General features: G+C 35.0%; 1 protein-coding gene across 29 annotated transcripts in view; it reads left to right on the top strand.

Annotated features, from left to right (window-relative positions):
* PPFIA2 (PTPRF interacting protein alpha 2) overlaps positions 1 to 18,952 on the top strand; it is a 458,316-nt gene that overhangs the window by 387,290 nt on the left and 52,074 nt on the right. For all 29 annotated transcript variants that reach the window (XM_033117052.1, XM_033117051.1, XM_033117061.1 and 26 more), the window contains one exon: positions 8,001 to 8,094. In XM_033117052.1, coding sequence (XP_032972943.1) covers positions 8,001 to 8,094 — 94 coding nt within the window. The remainder of the gene's footprint in view (positions 1 to 8,000; positions 8,095 to 18,952) is intronic.

The raw sequence follows: 18,952 nt of genomic DNA, 5'->3' as shown, positions 1-18,952 counted from the left end.
TCGGGCTCCGGGAGCACAGGGCTGTATCACACGTTTCCCTGGCCACTGGCATTATACCTAGGAGCAGAACTTCTGAGTGACTGATGCACCCTCTCCAGCCTCAGAGTCTTTGCACACACTCTTCCTCCTGCCTGGAGTGTTTCACAGTTAACACCTCCTGGCCAGCGTTCACTCTCAGCAGTTGTCCCTAACTAGGGGGGCATCTCTGACCACCCACCGCAAACAACAAAGTAAAACTATTTAAAAACTCTCACTTTTGCCTGTATCTGCCTACTTGAAGAGAAAGATTTCACCCAGAAAAGAGGCATTAACTAGAGATCATTGAAGCACATGAAAGTTGCAGTTTTAATGAGGGGGGTCAGGGGAAAGAACATAGATAATTTAAAACCATTTATTTATTCCTACTTTGAGTGAATAAGTGGAGTCACTGTTAAGTGCAGAATACTGACCATGGACTTTAAAAAAGGTTAAAACACGGCTGTTGGCATCAAAAAGCTTTCACTTTAGTAAGATGGGTAGTACGTAAACATCAAAAAACTTCAGTGTGTTTCTGGCCCAGAAAAGTTTACCTTCTATGTTGCCTGTCCTGTCAGAACAACTAGGGACAGGGGTACTGAACCCCAAGATCCATGATTATGCATCGGTAATTAGAATCCCAATTGGTTTGACTTTTCATTTCATCTGAAAGCACTAACCTATTTTGAAACTAAGCAAATTAAGCTGTGTTACAAATAGTCATGTCAAATGAAGCTCATTTGTTTCATTGACAATCTTGCTCAGAAACAGAACAAGAAAGATAGTGGCAAGCATGACTTATGACATCCCTGTGTATTAGATTTCAAAACAGGGTCTGGGTGATGGAAAAATTGGGTGGGAATTATAGCTGGTTGAATAATTCTCCAGCAATAGTGCCAATGAATGAGTGATGCCACCTTGGATCAAGGGTTCTAGTGCCATGATTCAAACTACTCTCTCCTCGGTGAACACATCCCAATCACTTGGATGTGAACATTTTAACAGTGTAGGTATCTGACATATGGATTGCTGGTATGGAGAGGAATCACAAATGCAAAAAAAAAAAAAATTGTGTTATTTCTAAAGACTATCTGGAAAAAGGTGAAACATAGGGAATCCCAAATATTTCACTGTAAAAATATAGCTCCTGGTGGCATTTTATAAATTTAAGAAAAATTTAGAAGTTGCACGTGACTCTGAGTCAATATATTAATCAATACATGTAGGCGTTAGTAGACATAGTATTAGGATAAAAAGAAACATACTTTTCCATTCTACTCTGCTGTGGTAAGAAAACAACTAAGGGATAGTATCCCTTTCTGATCACTACACTTTTAGAGGCAGATCATAAGCTTGAAGGAGGCTTGGAAGAGAGGATTAAGCTGAGGTAGAGGATTAAAATCTGGAGGAGTAGATAAGTCAATGGGTATGTTTATTCTTCTTGATGACCCATCTGGGATGTCTTATTACAAATATTTAAAGAGCTGTTATGTGGAAGAGCTACTGGCTTTTTCATTGTTGAAACTATAGAAAGACTGCCTTCACCTCGATGTCAGAAAGAACTCTGGGGTGTCAGAATTATATCCAGAGAACTAGCTTATGGGGTAGTGAGTTCTCTGTCACTGGAGATTGTCAAGTAACAGCGAGGTAAAACCTGGGAAGGCTGTTCTGGAGGGGATCCAAACATCGGACAGGTGATTAGAGCTCGTGAGCTCTCAGATCTACTTCAATCTTAGTAATCCTGATTCTGTGACGCTCCAACATTGAAGCCTTATATCTGACTGCACTTCTTTTTTTTACAAAATATATACCATGAGTTTACTATAAAATTGCATTTGTATTTTTAAAATTAAACTTTTAGAGTAAGAAGATATCTCAAGATCCTGCAATGGCCCACATGGTATATACTATATAGAAACTGAGATGATTTTAATAATCATCAAGGCAAATTATTGGAAGAGAGTTGGTATTGGTCCCCCGCCTTTACTTCCTGGTCTAGCGTTCCATGCAATATACTCTGGGGACTATTTCAATCAAAACACAACTCACTGAGCTCCCAGTCCTGTGGAGCAAGCTTGGTAACTTCATGAAATTAAAAACATTTATTTCAGGAAGTTTCAACTTCTTTAGGATATTACATATAAATGCACGAAAAAGTAAAGAACAAGGCAACAGTAAAAAAAGACATCACAAAATACATTACACATTTTCCTATAAAGGATACAGACATATTGTCATTGAGGAGTTCAGATTATTAATTTTTATCTTACAGGATATATTTGATTCTACTAGAACATCTAAGTGCACTTTTCCTGCAGAATTGAAAAGGTGTCAAGTTAGAGTCACAAATAGAACTTATCCTTGAGAAAAGGGTACTGACGCCACATGAAAGAACAAACTCTAAGAGGAATGTGGGTCTTTTCTGCGGTGAGTTAGGAAGTGGATATTGGCTGGGGTCAGGAGTGTGAGACTAAATTATCAAGCAAAGGAAATAAATGATCGGAACTGAGGGTTACGTTACCTAGTTGTAGAGAGACTGGAAATGGCAGAGATCGGGGAGAGCAACTTGAAACAGAGACAAGCCCACGAATGAAATGATCTAAGATCCATGGTGAAGTATCCAAGCAGAAGCTGGAGTCTGAGCAACCAGGGACCACACCACAGAGTCAGCCTACTAATTTAGGAAAATGGTGATAGAGTGTGAAAAAGAGACAGAGATGTTAAAATTTGTACTACTTCTGAGAGAATCGTCTGCTCCGTGTGATCTTAACATGTATTGGTTACCATCTAGGAAACACCAGCTCTCCTGGGTCTTCAGAGAACCCTAATAATAATGACTATAAAGAAAAAAAAGGACAGAATATGCGTGACCAGCCTAGCCGATGTTAAAAGTTAATTTGATGAGTAAAGAGGCCATTGACAGGCGTTGGAAGAGAGGGAATAGAAATTAAAAAAACAGAGATTTTCAAGAATGGAGAATTGAACAAATAGAACCAAATACAATAGCAAAGCTATGCAAAAAATAGTAAAAAGAGAAAAATGTATTAAGTTTGAACAGGCAGAATCCCCAATTACAGATACATAAAATGAGCATATGATTGACTTCAAAAAAAACTACTTTTACAAATTTCCCTTAAATGCATAGGATAAACAATGCACTTCATAAATATTTTTGCATGCTAAATTGCATTACCCTTTCCTTTATTGTCCAAAGTCATTGGCTTCTATAATCAGCATAATGCAGAAAATAATTTCACAGTGAGAAAAACAGACTCAACATTACACCAGCATTATTTAGCAGGCACAGTTCTGCACAAAAAGTTTGGATGGCTGTGCTGGCCTTTACCCAAAAACTTAAATTGTTCCTAGATGCTGTGGAACCAACAGATGTAATAATGTATCAGTTAGAGATGACTCTTTCTCCTCCTGATGGAAGGCCCTTTCTTTGAAGAAAGCAGTATTTAGCTTCAATTCTGAGTCCATTTTTTTACATTCTCTTTATGAGCAAGGCACTGCCCCCAGGTGCATCCTCCACAGAGCTGACAGACTAACAGACATGAAATAATTAAGTAACCATGAATCACTTCAAGTATGTCTAAATACAAAATGAGTGGTATGGAATAATACTGAAGGGAGGTCGAATGACAGAAAGATGAAGCTACCAATCATAAGCAGATTATAGTCTTCGTCTCTCTGGAGTTAGACCTCCCTTTTTTATACAATAAAGGATCCTCTGCTAGAAAAATGGAGACACAGAGACCTTTACTGACATGTGGATTTTGATCAGAAATTTCTCCAGACTTGTACCTCAAGGACCAAATGAAATACATTATTTTGAATGGAATCTGAGGCCCAGGCAACATAGAGATACTTGCCTTCACATCCCAAATGAACGCATATCTCCAACCAGGACCACATACAGATCTGGGCATATGGAGTCTCTCTCCTTTCTTGAACTCCTCAGCCTGGGTCTTAGGAAACTTCACACTGAAACACCTTCCTTGAAATTCTCTAAGAGCTTCCATCTGATGCCTGGGAGAGGCTGGCTCTGGCAATCCTACCTGGGCAGGGCACCCTCAGCCAAGACCTAGACCTCTGTCGTTTTTATTACTAGAAGCATTGAAATTGTTACTTTTCAGACCCTGGGACCTGCCAGGGAGGCAGTGTCATCTAATCTGACTAAACCATGTGGACTTGAGTCCCGCTTTCTCCCCATCAGGTTACTCCCTAACTCTCTACTCCATGTCTGAGGTTGACCAGATGTCCTGGGGAGCCCAGAAACTTGCACCTATAGGGTTGTCCTGGACCAGTGGCCTTGGTTCCAGGAGGGAGCTCTGACAAGTCTCATTTACTCCTCCTGGCCAGAATGATATCGTATAAGATTGGACCACTAGATCTTTGCCCCACTGAATTGAGGTTACTCAAATGTTTATATAGAAAATGAGCTGGAAAATGAATACTTGATTGGGCCCCTCACACCCTAGGAGTGGCCCTGTCTCCAACACTTTCAAGTCCTCAAAGACCTTAAAAAGTAAGTACACCTGAGTGACAAATGCTAGCTCAGGGAACAAGGGCAAGGATTTTGGCTTGGGCTTTTGTATGTTCATCCACTAGGGGAATACAGACAAGGTGATGTGCAGTTTATCATCTGAGTATCCACTGAATCATGAGACTCAAGCCTTCTATGCCAGGGCACCTTCTGCCATCAGCTGGGTAGAGTGAATGGTGCTCTCCCCACATTGCTAACGGGTCTCCTGGAGAATGAGTAAGCCCTAGCTTCCACAAGCCAGTGTTTCTCATCACAGGCACTTGCCATTTTCAGAATTTGGACAAGCTGAAGAATTCTCTTCTCATTGAGAATGTTTAGAATCCTTGTCCTCTACTTAATATATATCAATTGCAGTTTTCAGTCATTGTAATGTCTAAAACTGCAGCCCCCTCTCTCCACCAACATACGTAAATATTTACACTCTCTCTGGGGATAAATACTGCCCCTCTTAAGAACCACTAGTATATAGCACTGCCAACAGAAATATAATGCAAACCACAATGGGAGTCACATACGTCATTCTTAATTTTATTTAAACCAATATACAAAAACATCATTTCAACATGTAATCAATATAAAAGTATTAATTAGATACTATTGTTTATACCGGGGGTGCCAAAAAATGTATGCAAGTGGACACCTTGGTCAACGTTGCTCTAACAGAAGTTTGCCATCATCAGAAGTGTCTGGACACTGATGGTAACCACTTTGAGCACCTCTTGTAATTGCAGAAGTCAAACGTGACTTGTATTCATCTTTTGTTACCAATATATATTGAGTATTACAATTTTAATGTAATTTTCCTTTCTACATTTTTTTTGGCACTTCTGTATTTTTGTACTCAGTTTTCAAAATCTTGTGCATATTTTATACTTACAGTATTGAATTTGGACTAGCCACATTTCTAGTGCTCAGTGGCCACATATGACTGGTGAATAAAATATTGACACAAATAAATAGATATTCCTAAAGTACACACAACCTTAGGAGCCTCCTAATATCTGCACAAAATGAGGCAAACTCTCACAGATTTAGATAATCATCCATATCATTAAAGAGTTCATAAACTGGTTTGGCCGAGATCATCCTTACCAGTTGGCTTGTCAGGTATGTGGAAAGATGAACCTGAAATTCATGGGGTAGCTGGATAAATTCTATGAAAGAATGTTCTCATCTAGAAAAAGTTTAATTGGGCTGAAAATATGCACATAATTAGACTTTTGATCCTACCTAAGGGTATGTTTCTACACGTGATGCTTAAAAATAATTTTACCTACTATGGCCTTAAGTGTCATTCTCTGTCAGCATTTTCAAACAGGATATGGCCACAATTTTCTATTAAATCTTTTATTCAAAGCGTATTAGATTTTGAAGTATTCAGACTATTTCTAAGATCCTCTTGTTTTTTATTTTTATGACTCATTTATGAGAAGGAAATTCTAAGATCTATTATTTTCTGGGTCTAGTTTTGACTCACACAATTTTTTTAGAGCTTTTTTCTTTTCCAGAGCTTTCACTTTTAAAAATGTTCTTTTTATATAACTAAAATGTTGGGTTCTTGATAAAATTTACATCATATGTTAGTTGTTCTTTGCTCAGAAAATAAAAAGCCTAATTGATACAATCACCTGGTGGTTGAGAATGTCTTACTGTTTTGAATGGGTGTACGTCCCCATCTGGACTGCTGAAGAATTTTGTAACTTTTAAGTGAATTAATCATTTCTATTTCCGTTTCAAGAGAACAATTTTATTGTTAATTGCAGATCGTGATTAATATAATTGATGGATGTACAGTAAGGCAAGTATACTTATGAGAGAAATAAAATGAAAATATTTACTCACTGTGCATAATGGAAAATCCCACTTTTGTAAATGGTCCCCTAGAGTACTGTAGTCAGCTTATGGTTGGTTTTCCTAATGACACCAACAATGAAAATCTTTTGTAATAAAAAAATTACTTAAGTGTTAATTGCACAAGTGCATAATTGAATAAAATAAATTTTGGTCCCCAAACTCTGATTCCCTGAATAAGATCTAGAGAGCAATCCATGTGTTTTCAATTAAAGAGGAGTTTCTTATAATTACCCAGTTTAATAACAGAGTTACTAGGCTATAGATTAACTCATTATAGCAATGCTCCAGAATTAATATTATATAGTATTACAAATTATTTACTGAAATAAATTATGAAAACCGGTAACAACAAAACTTATCTCTGGTCAAGTCTCGCAAATGATAAATAAGGAAATATCCAGCAATGACCAGGGTAAAAATTGTCTTTAATAGTTCTTATTTACTGATATACTGGTGAAAATTTTTGTGTAGTCTTCGTAAGATTTAGTATTATCTTAAATCTTTCCACCTAATCTTGAGCTTAATTGCAGTATAAATCCCTTCCATTACACACACACACACACATATGTGTGTGTGAATTTAATATATATGTGTGTGTGTGTGTGTGTGTGTGTGTGTGTGTGTGTGTGTGTGTATCTTAACCCAATTAAAAATAGTGAGCATTTTTCATTTTTTCTACATGGAATAAATACCAAAGAGAAAACAGAGCCCAGGATTAAGTTCTCATTTTTCAATTATAACAGATAATGTATGAATTAATTATATGTTTAGGTATTCTGAACTAAATACTTGCATTGTAAAATGTGTAATTCTGTGTTTGATGCCTATCACTTTTCTTTTTCTCTTCTTTCATTCCAAGGTTACATTTATTGTATATATTACAAAGCCAATAAAATTGCCACTAACCCAAATAAATTATTATCTTCTGGGTAAACCAATTATTACCAGGGTCTTTTAAAGAAAGACTTAAATTTTTTTCCAGGTATTGCTATAAATTTTAGAAAACAAAACCAAATCTGCCGGAACATAGGACATTCTGGAAGTAAGGTTTGTACTGAATATAGGAGTCAGGCAGGCGGCAAAAGAGAGTTCTAGAAGAGTATGAAAATTTTAGAAGTCAGGGAATGCCTCTCCATTTCCTTGACTTGGAATTGAAGACATACACCTGAGTTTCTACTCATTGAGCTATCATTTATCCCATTATACGTAAAATATTTCGAATTTTTAAAATGTTGAAAAACACATATCTTTACTCTTAGTTTTCATAACAAAAGTAGAAAAAGAGACTGGGAGGGTTGCAAGCTATATATTCATATGTTTGTCAGTGTATAGGCCATATGTATTATGTTGCTACTAGGTGCCATTGAATAGTATAACAGGTACTTTTTCTGTTCATTCTCTCAGTGTATGTTTATGCATGTACCCATGCCATTTTTGCATGCATGTTGGGTTGGAAATATCTTTATTTCGAAAAAAGGAAAAAAATGTGATACTAACCAGTTATTTAAAACAACTCTTAAGAATTTAATTTCAGAATTAATTCAACGTATCCAATGTAATGTGAATAGTTACTTCTTCACAGGAGGCTTTATGGAGACTGAAGCTGCAGCTCAGGAGTCCCTGGGGTTAGGCAAACTTGGAACTCAAGCCGAGAAGGACAGAAGACTGAAGAAAAAGTAGGTTTGCAGATGTTTTCCTCCTTTTTCTAAATTTAATTTACTCCTTATTGTTGCTTCTGGGGAACGTAAAAAGAGAGTAGTTGGAAAGAAAACAACAGACTAAGGTCAATATTGTCCTGGTGAGCCCTAAAATTATTCAGTGCTCATGTTGCCTGGTCTAATGGGTTAGTTTTAAATGAATATTTAAAAAAATGGCCTGTGATAGAAATAAACAGTTCCTTTAAGATACCAAAGCATTTTATTTCAAAATGCAATTATATTTAAAATATTTCAATGCAGCCTTACAAGTAATGTAATATTCTATTTGATGTTAAATTCAGTATTGAATTGGTATGATAAAATGAGAAAGCATACCATCTAACTTCGTGTTTCCTCTCATGGCAATTAAAGTATCTCCTCTTAAAATGCCGTATTTAAAAGAATATTTCTCTAACTGATTGAATATAAACTAATTTTAGACTCACAGCAGATTGTTTTGCATCTGTCAAGAAACTGGTAGTGTATCTTTTCATTCACATATAATATGGAACATTTAAATGACTTGCAAAATTGGCAAATTTTGAGTCTCAACAGTTGTTCGAAAGCAAGTGGGCCCATTAATAACATATTTTTAAATACATAATAACATTTTCAGTGACATAATATTACCTTTAGAACATGTTCTTTAAAAGCCAAAGAATTTCCCTTTATTCCAGAATCTATTGTCCAGTTACTCCTTTTCCTCACTTTCTTTCCTTTTTTTGTTTAAAGTTTATTGGGGTGGCTAGTAAAGTTACATAGGTTTCAAGTGTACAATTCTGTAATACATTCAAATGTTCACTGCTGTAGTCATTTAAGATGATATACTCTCATGGTTATAGCATTCAGACTAATCAATTCACTTCCTATTTTGCCATCTCTCTTGCTTTGCAGATGTTTACTAGTAAGGAGGAACTATGTACCTACAAATTGCAGAACAACTCACTAGCCTAATTGTTTTATTTTGCTACTTACTAAAATTAGGTATTCATCCAAATTCAGTAGCAGAAATACTGTACAGAAAAGAGAAGTGACCTTGAGAGCATTATTTTCTTTTTAATGAAATGTATTGGGGTTACAATGGAGAGCATTATTTTTTCAAATACTATTAAATATTTTGTCACATTCCATACTAATAAATATTTTCTCTTTAGTTATTTATCACTCAAACTATATATTTAAATATTCTCACAATCTGCATGAAATCTCTTAATTTATTTATTCCGATCAAGGAATGTTATATTTAATTTTATGGTTATTTAATGAGAAAAAAATTCTAAAATATTTGTCCTTTGATATATCCTTTAAAATTGTATTTCAAGTGTAAAGGATTTTCAATTTTATTCACTTAAAATTACTTCAAGTCTAAATTAATAAGAATAGTCAAAACTCAGCCTGGCCAATGGACTTGGTTTATTTCTCTTAAAGTTAATTTTTATTTTTCCCACAGTGAACTATTTACATATAACAGCAGTCTGGCCAGCTCTCACACTGCATGGCTCATACTGAGGCAGGTCATGACAGTTCATTGGCCATTTATGGACCAAGTCAAATGTCCTTTTTAAGAGCGACTAAAGTTAAACATTCCAATTATCAATGATTTTTAAAATAAAATATTTGGACTTAGAGTTTACCTGTTATTAACTTTACATAATGTTGGATTGATTTGATACTAATTTTATGGAATTATTTCTCAAATCACAAGTACCATCCCAATCAGAAACTGATTTTAGTTCTGGACTGAGTTTGAAGATCTTACTATGCTTGACTTTTGAGTTTTAGTTTGCAATATGTTTTGGCAAAATAAGATTTTAAAATGTATTAAACAGAATACTTTACTTCAATATAAGAAGAATATTAAGAACAGTCTTTAATAAAGTAAAAGCTAACATTAGTTAGTATAATTAGTTCCTATAAAAATAGTAGTATTTGGGTTAAAATGTGTCCAAAAGAGTTAATTAATGGAGGGACAGAAGTATTTCTCTTGTTTTCTATCCCTTAGCAACAACCCGATGAGCATAAATATATAACTAGTATTTGTGAGACTTATGTAAATAAGTGCTAACACTTATTCAGGAATTGCATGACACTATATCATGGTTTCTTAGTTACCAACCTGTGAAGTGTCTTCATGTAATAAGTTTTACAAGACAGACAAGACAAATTATTTTTATATTACATAGTTTCCAAATTTAATTATATCAAATTTTTATTATTTATTATTAAACATTGGCCACTTATTCTTAAGTTTTCTAAAATATTTAAATTTTCATTTAAACAAGTCCATTTTGCTTTTTTATCCAAAAAAACACCCTATCCTTTTAAAGTGTGCTTCAAGAAATACTATTTTCTGTGTTAAAATTTCATATTTAGTAGTCTTCCAAGATGGAAAAAATAATTCAAGTACATTTTATTGAAAAGATAAACAAAACCCAAAATGGAGCAACTTCTTTAAAAAAGTTGAACACAATAGGTTTTACGTGCAGAGTTGTCATGTCTGTGATTTTCTACCAGTTGTTTTTCTATTCTAGCCTTTAGCCAAAAAATATGATGTTTCCAGGACAAAGTACTTAACTTAGATCTATGTTCACTGTCCCAAAGTTAATACCAAAGATTCATTAGATTCTGGAAATTGGCAGACCTGGAGAAAAATCTTATTTTCAACTTTTCTAGGATATCAGGTACTCATAATTGACAATCTGTGAATTTAAATTTAATTGGAAGTTATTTCTCTAAAGACGTTAGTTGTGACACATTTTTAAAAACCATATGGGGCAGATACTTGCAGAGAGCAGCAATCGAGACATTCCAAATTCTTGCAAAGTTCAAAAACTTGTCATGTTGCCAATCCCAAAGAAAGGTCTAATTTGAGGTACAATTTGTCATCCAGAAAATTGAACACATGTAGGTAAGACTAGCGTACTAAATCTGTGTTCCTACTTTATTCTACTTTTACTTTGCTTTCTGGTAAAGTTATTTGTTTTTCTTATATTTCTAGCTATTGTCCTGTGATGAGAAATAGAAAATCAACAATGCTGGATCTGATCAAAATACTCTTGTCAACCTTCACCTTCTTGAGTTGGGTATTATCAGGCAGGTGCTATTCTTCTAACCTAGGCCCAAAATAGGTCTATAGGTTTGCCTGGTTCACTTTTACTGTGCCTCATCTCTGCTTTTCTTTAAAGCTTCAGTTCCATAATTGTGTCAAACTGAAACCATCTATTAATTCTTTGAGTACTTTACATTCATTTTTCTTATCTTCCCCATTAAAATTTGACTGGATTTTCTGTAGCCTCGTGGTATAGCTCTCCTAATCTTTAAGGATTGAGTCACTTATTATTCTTAATATGTATGTTCATATGAAAAATTTAATTTTCCATAGTTTTCTCAATGTGGGCTCCCTTTAGAATGTGACTACTTTCTGAGATCTTGTCCATCTTCTTTTATTTTGTTTCATTGGACAACAAGCATCTTTTCTGATTTAACACAAATTAAACATCTCCATTTCTAAGACTCACTATGAGCAACTAAATCTAAGAACTTCACCTCTTACCTCTAATACTGGTCATCCTGATCTTCAAGAATTTATTTCCCTTTCTTAGCTCACCAGCCAACATCTTAGGCTAAAACCAAAACCTACCTGTTCAGGATGGCCAATAAAAGTCAACCACAACTACAAAAAATAACTGCATGGCACAGCAGAAGTTATTGCAAGGTCACAACCTTACATGGTCTGGTCCATCAGAAACCTCAATTTGTGAATGTTCTTTAACTCCCTGAATCCCTGAATTTCACTTAGAATATAGATAGGAGATTTTATGACTTGGTAAATAGAAACTCTGTTCTTTGCCCAAGTTTAGAATATATTTCATAATAGACAAAGGAGTCAGACAGTTAGAGATAACATGTCAGGTTTATTACTGAAAGAGCTACTAGAAAATAACTTTGGTATATGGCTAAAATAGGGGTGTCCTAAAACTGAACCTGCAAATTAGATAAATTTACCTGACACAGAAAGAAGGGGATAGTCACAGGCTTCTAAGATGCAAAAGTATAAGCCTCAACTCTTCTTAAAAAGAGCATCTACAATATTATGATTCTCTAAATATGTTACTCTGGAATTAAGGACTATGAATTCACAAGGAAGGAAATCCATTTTATGTCATTAGCATCTTTGCCTAAAGAAGTACTTTTTGAAGTATCGGTGTTTAATATATTTGTAATAAATCTCACCAGATTTCTTAGCTTTTTTTCTCCTGGAATATATTTAACGACCAATTTCCTGTATCACTTCTCTAGAAATGTGATGATAGGGTGTGTGGCAAACTCACTAAATCTTTAGAATGCTGAAAGCACATTTTACACCTAAAATTAATTGATAATTGTCAAAAGTGTAAAACTATTCATTTAAAATAACTTTCCCTCAAAACTTTGAAAGTACAACTCTTCTTGCTTCTAGTTATGTCTAATGTCAATTGATGGTCATTCTTGGGTAGATAATATGTAGGGTTTATTTTTCCTCTCTGAAAGGTTAAGGTTTTTCTCTTTATCTTTGGGATTAAGAAATGTTATAAGTGTGTTTCTATTTGAATGTTTTTTTATGTTTCATTTTTCTACTTTTTCTACTTTATACTTTCAATTGGAAGATTTGTTAGACTGGACTGTCTTAACACACATTGACCTAAAAGATTTTCATTTCTAGACTCAACTTTATTCCAAGGAGCTCATTTTTACAGACATATGGCATCAAACTTCAAGTTGTCTAACTCAAAACAGTCCAGGATCAGCAGTGAACAGATTAAAACTGACAAATACCCAGGGAATGGATACTTAACTCCAGAAATATATATTCTGAAATTTTATCTCAATTTTTTTATCTGCTGATGTTTTCCTCCTGCATTTTTAATACTGTGTAATTTTTTTATTAGAACGTAGATCCATGCTGAAATCTTGTATATCTTGACACAAGTTGAAAGATATCATATGAATATTAAACATATTGACTAATTTATCATTTTCAATCTTTAGTTATAATACAGGTAACATATCATTAGGTGTTACATTTGCTATGTTCTCCTGAATGGATATCACTGCTAAATGAAAATGAATTTTGTGTTTGAAATCAATTTTTCTACATCATTAAAATGAAATTCACATTCCAACCCAGCTATCAGCAGCAGCCCCCAGAGAAGCAGTCTTAGCCTTGGAGCATGGCAATCACAATTAATCACTAGCAATGAATCTTTATGTTAGAACTTCAAACACATAAAAGTGAAGCTCTGTAGACTTAGTTAATTTATTTCCATTGTGGTCCTAAGGGTCTCCTTCAGTGCATAATCTTTAATATGTTTTGAGACTCTGTGCTTCTAATCTTTGGTGTTTGGAAGGTTCAGAGTTTGCCTATCTCTAAGCAAAATAAATGTCACAGAAAATATTTATAATTAAAGATATCACAGAAATTCCACAACTATCGTTTAATAAATATTTATCAAGTGCCTTCGTGCCAAGTCAAATTTAGAAAGGGATTGTATTCCAGAATTTAATTTGTAAGACGTGTTAGAAGCTTTGAATGCATTTCCCCATCTAAATAATGTGATATATATGGAAGGTAAATGTCTTTGCTTCCACCATAAATGTCTATTTTGTAAGCATGCTGTGGGAACTCAATCTGGCTGAATAAGGCAAAAAGGGGAATTCACTGGTCAGATATTAGAGAGCTCAGAGATTGTAGAACAAGACAGGACAACTCTAAATTTTCAAGAATAACAGGTGATGAAATATTTCTCTAGAGTGTTGTTAATAACTCATATTTTCTATTTCACATTTGTAAATTCTTAGACAAAATCATCTGATTAGCTTAATATGGAAAAGATATCAGTACTTGGATCAATTAGTTATAGCCAAGGGTTCACTTAGTTACAGACATGGCTAGAGGGGAACACTCCTGGGTAACCAACTCAAAAGATCTAATAGTGTAGAATATTTCAGAACCTAAATGCAATGTTCTCAATGTTTCTCTAGGAAAATATGTTCCAATTTCCTACTTGTAACTCCAGAAGTGTATCTTCTCTGCCTGCACTGAGCTAGAGCTATCAGTGCCTTGCCATCTGATCATGAATAGCCATGCCTAGATCCAAGCCTAGCTCCAACCACGGACAATTATAAGAAATCCCTGAACCTGAACCTAAAAAAATAATAATACCCAAGGGCTAAAGGCCAAGATGCACTGAAATTTGTTAGGAATAAAAAAACTAGAGAAAACCAAAGTGCTCTTTATATACGTGGTCTGACAATTACGTTCGCGAACTCACCCTAGAAAAAGTGCTACACACCTCATTGCTGAATATCACTATGGTCACCTTCGAAGTACTCCCCTTGGGAAGCTATGCACTCACTCCAGGGCCTAGTCCACCCTTCAAAGCAATTTTGGAACTCTTTTTCTGGAATGGCCATCAGAGCTGTCGTTGTATTAACCTTGATGTTCTGAATGTCATCAAAATGTCTTCCTTTCAATATTTCCTTTATCTTTGGGTAAAAAAAAAAAAGAAATCATTGGGGGCCAGATCAGGTGAGTAGGGAGGGTGTTCCAATACAGTTATTTGTTTACTGGTTAAAACCTCCCTCACAGACAGTGCCATGTGAGCTGGTGCATTGTCGTGATGCAAGAGCCATGAATTGTTGCTGAAAATTTCAGGTCGTCTAACTTTTTCACACAGGCTTTTCAGCACTTCCAAATAGTAAACTTGGTTAACTATTTGTCTAGTTCGTACAAATTCATAATGAATAATCCCTCTGATATCAAAAAAAGGTTAGCAATATCGTTGCAACAAGTTCGCGAATTTGTATATACATATGCATATGTATATACACACACACGCATATAAAAATATATTTGATCTATTTAGAGGAGCAAAAATAATATGGAAGGAATAGGGCTGCTGTTTTGAGCCTACAGAGAAATGTTAATAGATTACAGTGTAAGTAGAACAGAAGCCCTGTATAGACTTCATATTTCTGTCCCTGGAAAATAGAAAAAGTAAAATAAGAATTAACAATACGAAATTAAAATTCAGGATAGTTATGTACTCTAGAAGAACGACCTCCTTTTCTAAATAAATTCATATTGTTTGTCTTGAATGATTTTAGGGAGACAGACATGAAGATGATTATTTTGCACTTAACTATTTCAGGGGCCATTATCCGTTCTCTAAGTCACGGGTCTTCTACAGAATGAGAAAAATTGCCATAAGCCTAACGCCATCTAATGTTATTTAAAAGCTGTTCTCTCAGCTAACGACTGGTCACCTCACTGTTAGCTTTCCAACTAAATGTAAAACATTTATTAGATTATTTTTGAGCAATAAGAAAGGAGATTATTGATCACCAAGATTAAATGGAGTCCCTTAGGAATAAACTATGCCCTTGAATTTTTCAAACATTTTTGTAGACATGTAGATGAGGGAAAATGTAGAAACACCATACACTGAGTTTAGCAAGGCATTTCATTTACTTTCTAAATGACACTTCTAAATATGACATTGGAATGAGACACAAAATGGATTTATAACTGATGGGACCATTATAATCAAAGGGGCTGAACAAATGAATTGATGATGACCAAGTGAAATAGAAGGTGGCAGACTCAGCAAGTTTATAAATGATTTTAATAAAAATATATAATTTAACTGCAGCTCCTAAGAAAAATGTTTCTGCAAAAAGAGCAAATTAACAATGCCTGACAAAGAAGTTAATTATTTTCAGTGCCCATAAAAGCAATTAATAAGGCCCAAATTCTATGTACCGGCCAAAACGTAGCCGGGTATTGTGTTCATTGCTGGGAAATATGCTTGGAGCAGATGTATTCAAGCCAGCATATATTCAGATGAACACGACCAGTATAGCAAGATTACACCAAATCATTTCTTCAGGGAGTGTTAGAAATTATTAGGAGTGTGGCCAACAGAGATCCAAATGCTTCCATGAAAGGTAGGGATCAGACATGTTACGGCTTCATGATAAGATCTTGGGCTGAAAGCAGAGGTTGTTACAGATAAATTTGAGCAAAGTTCAAGTGAGAACTGCTAGCGATCACAGATCTGAGAAGAAAGAATTGACCACCTAGAAAGAGAGTTGTTCCTCATGAGACCTGCCTAATATAGACCTGCCATGCAAGATTATTATATGGGAGATTCAATTTTCGGCTGCAAGATTGGATTACATGCTCTTTAAATTGTCTCTGCCCTGAGACTCTGGTTCTCTATGTGCTTCTGAGAACTGGACTCAGGAGAACCTCTGCTTTTTTAACCCTCTCAGTGCTGGCATATTGCAGGTGCTCAAAATCTATATTTGGAATAATTCATAATCAGAAGCCGGATGGGGAAGAAGCTCAAGGGTAAAGAAGAAAACTGAAGAAAATTTTACAGGGACTAGGGCAGTGACTTCTTCCCAGAAGACCAAACCAGGTGAAGCCTGGGCTTCACCTTCACCCTGTTCTTCCTTATCCTTCTTCTTCGTCTATGCACCTTCATGTACTACTTACAATCACTGTCACCAGCGTGAAGTATCACTGTCACCATACACTGTCACTATCACTCGTATACCATCACTCCACATACTAGCTCTTTTAAAAATCCCTCGGGATGTTTATTTTCTTCTTTCGTTTCTCAGACCATCATATTAAAACAATCTTTCTTCTTCCAGTCTTGCCTTCCTGCAATCCATTCTTCACCTTTCGGCTAAGCAGAGGTATCTAAATTGTGGTTTGGAACCTGCCTAAAATGCCTCAGTCATTCCCTAGCAGCCCTAAGATAAATTCCAGGTGCCTTTATATAGCCCCGAAACACCTACATTATCTGGTCCCTGTGTATCTCACCAGCTTTATCTCTCTCTTCCCACCATACATATTATTGTCTTAATATACTTAATGTCTATTTCTTGTTTATGATTCCTCCTGTCTCCTAGTGTATATCTATTCTGTTCCATTTTCCTCCTCATCCTTTGTTTAGTAATGATGATAATTATACATAATAAATATTTACAAATTGCCTTGAACAGTTATAATATGCTAGGTGCTGTTCTACCTGATTTGCATGGTATTATCTCTCTTAATTTCTACAAAACCTTTGAGGTAGAAACTGCTGTTTCCTTCCACAAGTGAGAAAACATGGCTTTCAAGGCACCAGGGTATACAAAAGTATAGATCTAAGCCCAGGCTTTCTCTGAATTATTTAGGATCTCAGGGTAAGGCCACAATTTAAAGATTATGTAGTCCAGTCTTTCAGCCGGACCTTGAATACCCTATACTATTTTAAATGGTCTACAAAGGGAGTCAAAAAAGGAATCCCTCAGTCTTTATACTCTGAGAAGAGGAGCACATTTTTCCCCCTAGAGAATAGTTAGTTTCTTTAGCTAACTCCATCCCATCCTTCAAAAAGAGCAACAAATATATTTAAACCAAACATCTTTTTTTAAAACTTGGAGCGGTTAGGTAGTTTCAAAGCACAAGATGTGGCCATGTTAATAAAATTCCCTTTTTTCTGATATAATTAGCCAGACATGATATTCCAAAGTTTGATAAAACAATAGTGATTATGACTAATAAACAATTTAAATGTGTGCTTAAATCAATCTAACATTATTCATTCCAGTAAAACTTACAAAGTCAGTGTCTGACAATTTAGTTCCTTTTTTAAAAGAAAAAAAAATGGTCACTAATTAAGGTACATTTAATGCTGACATCTTAATCTAGAAAGGATTCTCCATAATTGTTTTAATAAATGTAGGATCTTATGTTAGCCCTGAATTGTATTTTTCCCAAGGTCATTGAAGCTGTGGTTTCTCCCCGTAGTTATTTAAAATTAGCCATTCAAGCTTCTCTTCCTTGTGTCCACATTTCTAAGAAGGGCAGTGATTATCCATATCCTATTGCCAGGGTTGCATAAAGAAACTGTCTTTACCAAAAGAATTTTCTTTCAAAAATACATATGTATGTACAAACATACAATTAAATGTGTTATTTCAGATTCTACATAACCGAAATTTTAATTTTGGGCTTGACTGGATTAGGTTTGCTAGGCAAATGAATAACAAAATTCTTAGAACAATGAAGATTCTAAACCTCTTAAAAATATTTCAGATACTTTACCTACTTGAAGTCAATATTAACTTTAGAGAACAGTTATTTCTAAAGTAGTGTCATGATAAACCATACTTAAAACTTCTGAACCAGTTTTTTCTTGTTTTTTGTTTGTTTGTTTGTTTGTTTGTTTGTTTTCATTTATAAGGATCACTAGGAATGTGCTTGGCTATTTATTTTTATCTGTTTCCCGTCACCCATGTTTATATATAAAGCAATTTCTGCCATTACCCTGGGGGATCGTATATACATGTACATTACCAATTCACAACCTAGCCTTAAGTTTCATGGTTTCATCATCACTTTCAATGTCGTTCTCTATTCCAAGTTAGATCCTTCCCATGGGCATATTCTAAATCTTGTCATCACCTCCAAGTCATTCGATTCCAAAATTACTTATTGAAACATATCATCCCTTCCTAACTGAAGTTTGTCCTTTTAGCATGCTTTTTCCACTATCGTGTGTGTGTGTGTTTTTCAATTTCTATCCTTTCCCAATGCCCTTTTCTGTCCTCTCTCTCTTTCTCTATTTTGCTTAGATTCCATGTCCATAATTTCACCACAACCAAAAATTCCTAAATTCCTTTACTTTTCTTTCATTTGGTGACATCCACATGTCATAACCATAGCCACCAGTGAATTTTAAACCTACATGTGTATATTTGGCCACCTCTGTGCTGTTCGGGAAAATTATAGCAGGGG

Source organism: Rhinolophus ferrumequinum, chromosome 10, assembly GCF_004115265.2.
Source record: "Rhinolophus ferrumequinum isolate MPI-CBG mRhiFer1 chromosome 10, mRhiFer1_v1.p, whole genome shotgun sequence".
In the NCBI taxonomy this organism is placed as follows: Eukaryota; Metazoa; Chordata; class Mammalia; order Chiroptera; family Rhinolophidae; genus Rhinolophus; species Rhinolophus ferrumequinum.
This window is presented reverse-complemented; position numbering and strand designations above follow the sequence as displayed.